This window comes from Leucoraja erinacea, chromosome 50, assembly GCF_028641065.1.
Source record: "Leucoraja erinacea ecotype New England chromosome 50, Leri_hhj_1, whole genome shotgun sequence".
In the NCBI taxonomy this organism is placed as follows: Eukaryota; Metazoa; Chordata; class Chondrichthyes; order Rajiformes; family Rajidae; genus Leucoraja; species Leucoraja erinaceus.
The window spans coordinates 51,460-57,500 of NC_073426.1; the positions used below are offsets into that span (position 1 = coordinate 51,460).

General features: G+C 43.2%; 1 protein-coding gene across 1 annotated transcript in view; it reads right to left on the reverse strand.

Annotated features, from left to right (window-relative positions):
• Positions 1-807: 807 nt before the first annotated feature.
• rad1 (RAD1 homolog (S. pombe)) overlaps positions 808-6,041 on the reverse strand; it is an 18,908-nt gene continuing 13,674 nt past the window's right edge. The window contains exons 3-5 of the mRNA XM_055664913.1: positions 5,506-5,764; positions 2,518-2,616; positions 808-2,425 (exon numbers count right to left, since the gene is read on the reverse strand). Of these exons, the coding sequence (XP_055520888.1) occupies positions 2,242-2,425; positions 2,518-2,616; positions 5,506-5,764 (542 nt within the window). The 3' untranslated portion in view covers positions 808-2,241. The remainder of the gene's footprint in view (positions 2,426-2,517; positions 2,617-5,505; positions 5,765-6,041) is intronic.

Below are 6,041 nucleotides of genomic sequence, written 5' to 3' on the forward strand. Positions count from 1 at the left end.
TATGGTATGAGTGCAGGCAGGTGGGACTAAGGGGAAAAAAAAATTTTGTTCGGCACGGACTTGTAGGGCCGAGATGGCCTGTTTCCGTGCTGTAATTGTTATATGTTATATGGTCACAGCTTAAGGAGAAAGGGGAGATCCTTTAAAACTGAGATGAGAAAAACTTTTTTCACAGAGTGGTGAATCTCTGGAATTCTCTGCCACAAGGCCAGTTCATTGGCTATATTTAAGAGGGAGTTAGATGTGGCCCTTGTGGCTAAGGGGATCAGAGGGTATGGAGAAGGCAGGTACGGGATACTGAGTTGGATGATCAGCCATAATCATATTGAATGGCGGTGCAGGCTCGAAGGGCCGAATGGCCTACTCCTGCACTTAATTTCTATGTTTCTATGCAAAATGGAACACCCATTCCTTCTCTCCAGAGATGCCATCTGTCCCGCTGAGTTACTCCAGCATTTTGTGTCTATCGTCGGTGTAAACCAGCATCTGCAGTTCCTTCCTCCACATTCCAACTAGCAGCGTGTTTGTTGCAAGATGGACACTCTCCACATGTGGGTGTTCATTGGAACTGGTTTCAACCTGTCTGAACCAACCCTGCAAAATTGTTGATGCCATCAATTTGCCAGCCCATCCTTTAAACACTTACCTCAACTTGTTATAGACTTCTCTTCCCAATGAAGCTGCAAGAGTGAAACAGCAGGGTTGTTGTTTCCCAAGTCGGGGGAAAAAGCAAGCAACCAAAGTGAGCTGATCGAACTAAACAAAGATCTGGACGCACATGTGCAAACTGAACGAACAGAGGAGAAATCACAGCAATCGTGTTTTATTTGATTTCCTGCACCAGGATAATGAGTAACAGGGGGCAGAGCAGAGGTGGCCCATTGTCTTGTTTAGGAGTTTAGACCGAAGACCCTAATGCGTCTGAAGAAGGGTCCCGAGCCAAAATAATCACCCACTCCAGAATTGCTGCATGACCCACTGAGTTACACTAGGCTTGCATTCACTGGGGTTTAGAAGGATGAGGGGCAATCTTATAGAAACATATAAAATTATGAAATGACTGGACAAGCTAGATGCAGGAAAAATGTTCCCAATGTTGGGCGAGTCCAGAACCAGGGGCCAGTCTTAGATTAAAGGGGAGGTCATTTAAGACTGAGGTGAGAAAAACTGTTTTCACCCAGAGAGTTGTGAATTTATGGAATTCCCTGCCACAGAGGGCAATGGAGGCCAAATCACTGGATGGATTTAAGAGAGAGCTCTAGGGGCTAGTGGAAACAAGGGATATGGGGAGAAGGCAGGCACGGATTATTAATAGAGGACGATCAGCCGTGATCACAATGAATGGGGGTGCTGGCTCGAAGGGCTGAATGGCCTCCTCCTGCACCTATTTTCTATGTTACTTCAGCACTTTGTGTCTATCTTCAGAAGTTTAAATCCTGGTACTCACAGGAATCCCCAAACACCAAGGGATTCTTTCGCCACCTTCGTCAGATTAATTTATAAAATGGTGCCCAAAATCTGCACCACCTGACAGTTTAGTTAAAAAATATAATGTGGAAACAGGCCCTTCGGCCCACCAGGTCTATCTAATATGAGAATCAAATTCCTCCCAATCTTATGTAAATTATCTCAAGATATTTATAAGAGCTTGGCATTTGTTAGGTTAGCAGGAAAGTTAAGATTTTCATTAATGGCATATTCCCAATTAATCTGAAATGAATTACTCCAAATCGTTATCATAAAATAAACGGTGCAAGCCAGGAGACATGCAGGTCTTTCCATTTTCTGCTGCCTGGTTGGTGGGTTCATGTCTCCGTGGTCTCCTCCCCAGATAAGCTCCGTCAGCAGATCCCAATGCCTGACTTTCACTCCTCACCCGCCGATCTCTACCTGTTCTGCCTGCCTTCCTGCTCTGCCCTCCTCACTGCCTCTGCCAAATTACGCAGGCTTGCCATCTGCCCAACACGCATCACAGCCGATTTTGGTCCTGTCATTTTCCACTGCTGCTATTAAGCAGCCACAGCTACGTCTTCATATTTCAGCAGCGTTGGACAGATTCACCAAACAAAAAAAAGTGGATCTCCAGGGATAAGGTGAGGCAGTTTTTCACAAATTACTGAGTGAAATCGGGAAATACTGTAGGATTAAATTCACCTAGACAAAGCTTCAAGTCTGACAGAACAGTCTCTACAAAACGATTTGATGGAATTTTTGAGCCACTTTTTGATGAGTGACAGGTAATTATGAGTCTAACCCCTCCATCTCTTCATCAGGGCAACAATAATATTCAACAAAGCAGATCTGTCCGTCTTCATTGCGGATCATGTATTGCAAGGAAAGAAATCCCCGATTGTCTGTGCGAAGCGAAACTTTGGAGGAGAGTGCCAAGGCTTTAGTAGATGGCTTCAGTAAAGAGATTTTGTACCTGTTCAGAAGAGAAGAAGATTACTTTTAGATCACGTCAATAATTTTACTTTATGCCAACCAAAATGTCAAGAAACCAGTCAATGTGCGTACTTATTGCATTGGGTCTGGTTGCAATGGAATGCCTCAATCATGTCAGAGTCCTTTGGATAATCACAGTGCGTGCTTCCAGCATCACCAAAAGTAGATAATCTGAAACAGAAATGTTGATTATTTACGGTTAACAAACGTGCAAAAAAGGAGAATGGAATCGGAAACCCACATAGGCCTCAGCGCAGACGGACACGGAGACGGGGGATACGGCAGGAAAGGTCGCACCCCCCCCCCCCCCCCCGAAGGAAGAGTCAAAAAACATGTTACACCCATGTTACACCCACCCCCCACACATACACAACTAAATAAACCAAAATAAACTGTAAAAATGGGACAAGAGAAAACAAAAAACAGAAAAGGCGAACGGACTGTCAAATTACTCTTGGGAATGGACTGCAGTACATTTTGTGGAAAGTACCTTCTGCAGCTAAAGGCCATCAGACACGGAGAACATGAAGATTAGAGGTATTGTTTAGTCAATGTTGAGTTCCCCACCTATTCCCTCACACACTAACCCCAAGATGGAGATACACAAGATTGAATTAACATGCATTGATGTGTGTTAAAGGTAAGTTCCCTATTACTAGAGATGATCTATGGATAGAACATATGTAACTTTACTTGCCACTTATCAACACATGAATGGGTGTAGAATACACATGGGCACCCTCTTTTCCTGAAATGCAGGAGTTTCTGCAACAAGGCCCTAGGGCTGGGCCGCTGTGATAGTTGTACAGTGCCCTCTATAATATTCGGGACAAAGATCCATCATATATTTAGTTGCCTCTGTACTCCACAATTTGAGATTTGTAATTAAAAAAAAAAAATCACATGTGGTTAAAGTGCACATTGTCAGATTTTATTAAAGTGTATTTTTATACATTTAGGTTTCACTGTATAGAAATCACAGCTGTCTTTATACATAGTCCCCATTTCAGGGCACGATAATGTTTGGAAAATATGGCTTCACAGGTGTTTGTAATTGCTCAGGTGTGCTCAGGTAATTGCCTCCTTAATGCAGGTATAAGAGAGCTCACAGCACCTTGTCTTTCCTCCAGTCTTTCCATCACTTTTGGAAACTTCTATTGCTGTTTATCAACATGAGGACCAAAGTTGTGTCAATGAAAGTCAAAGAAGCCTGAGACTGAGAAACAAGAATGAAACTGTTAGAGACATCAGCCAAACTTTAGGCTTACCAAAATCAACTGTTTGGAACATCATTAAGAAGAAAGAGAGCTCTGGTGAGCTGACTAATCGCAAAGGGACTGGCAGGCCAAGGAAGACCTCCACAGCTGATGACAGAATAATTCTCCCTATAATAAAGAAAAATCCCAAACATCTGTCCGACAGATCAGAGACACTCTTCAGGAGTCAGGTGTGGATTTGTCAATGACCACTGTCCACCATAGACTTCATGAACAGAAGTACAGAGGCTATACTGCAAGATGCAAACCACTGGTTAGCCGCAAAAATAGGATGGCCAGGTTACAGTTTGCCAAGAAGTACTTAAAAGAATATCCACAGTTCTGGAAAAAGGTCTTGTGGACAGATGAGACGAAGATTAACTTGTATCAGAGTGATGACAAGAGCAAAGTATGAAGGAGAGAAGGAACTGCCCAAAATTCAAAACATACCACCTCACATGTGAAAGTAAAGTGGTAGGGATGTTATGGCCTGGGCATGTATGGCTGCTGAAGGTACTGGCTCACTTATCTTCTTTGATGATACAACTGCTGATGGTAGTAGCATAATGAATCCAAAAGTGTATAGACACATCTATCTGCTCAAGTTCAAACAAATGCCTCAAAACTCATTGGCTGGCTGTTCATTCTACAGCAAGACAATAATCCCAAACATACTGCTAAAGCAACAAAGGAGTTTTTCAAAGCTAAAAAATGGTAAATTCTTGAGTGGCCAAGTCAATCGCCTGCTCTGAACCCAACTGAGCATGCCTTTTATATGCTGAAGAGAAAACTGGGGACTAGCCCCCAAAACAAGCATAAGCTAAAGATGGCTGCAATACAGGCCTGGCAGAACATCACCAGAGAAGACACCCAGCAACTGGTGATGTCCATGAATCACAGACTTCACGCAGTCATTGCATGGAACGGATATGCAACAAAATGACTACCTTCATTTGCTGTGTTCCAAACAGTATTGTGCCCTGAAATGGGGGGGACTATGTATAAACACTTCCTGACATGGTGAAACCAAAATGTATACAAATGGCCTTTATTCAAATCTGACAAATTGCACTTTAACCACATGTTTCTATTACAAATCCCAAATTGTGGAGTACAGAGACAAATAAATAAATGATAGGTCTTTGTCCGAAACATTATGGAGGGCACTGTAAATCTTATTCTCAAGTGGGTACAACTCAGCCCATGGAGACGTCCTCCTGATTGCCACTGACGTCAGCATCAAGACTCCTTGATGCCACACTTAGTGTAACACTGGTTTATTTGTTAAGAGCAGTCACTCTGTAAATCATCTTTCCTGTGCTCAGGGGGTGGAGCTGAGCGATTCTGGCACATCCCAGCTGGGCATGAGGGAACGAGTTTGCTTGATGGCCCTGTAAACGCCACCTCCCATTATTTTGGGCTAATTCAGAATAAACAGATTGGCTGGTATTAGCTGGACTGGATTTGTTTTTGTTAGCAGGATATACTTGGGCAATTTACCACATTATTTAAGTTGTTTACATCCTTTATAAACAAAATTAAACATGATTCATTCTAGAATCTATAAGATTGATGTAAAGGCACCATTTATCAAAGGCTGCAGTTCACACCCACACATATACAGTACACCCACATCCAGGAGGAACAGATGGCAAAGCAACAGTAACAAAGCTCAGACACTAACTGAAGTGGGCAATGTGGTAGACCAGAGAGGGACACTAGAGAGAGTGGTGGTCTGCTGTGAACAGCCCCATTATCCCTTATTGCAATTACATATTATGGTGTGTACCAAGCTATCCAGTACCTGAAATACGGTTTCTCTGGAGACATCGTGATCTGCAGCACATCACTGCTCATATCAAGTTCTGCGAATGTCTCCCGCAGGCTCTCTGATTGTAAAATAATTTTATTTACAACATTTGTGCTGCAAAAGTCAAAATCGAGAGTTTCCTCTGGCTCTTGAGTCTGAATCTTGCAAACAGTTACCACCCCACTCTCCTCCAGAAACAGGGTGAGGGGAAAGCCATACCCACGGTAGCACATTCTCAGGGCTGTTGTCACTCCTAGGGAAGGGAAATCAAATGTCAGCCTCAGCTTCATCACAACATTCTGCAAATTGACACAATATCAGTCTTTACTGTTTAAGTACAAAGCTGCAGACACAGACTGCTGAAGTGACTCAGCGGGTCAGGCAGCATCTCTGGAAAAAATAGATGACATTTCAGGTCACATCTTCAGACGGATCTACCAAAACTACAGGTCCACTACCAATCTTCCAGCAACCAGTGGTCCGGCCCCTCAGTAATCGTACAAAATTATGAGAGCACACTTAACCCCCCC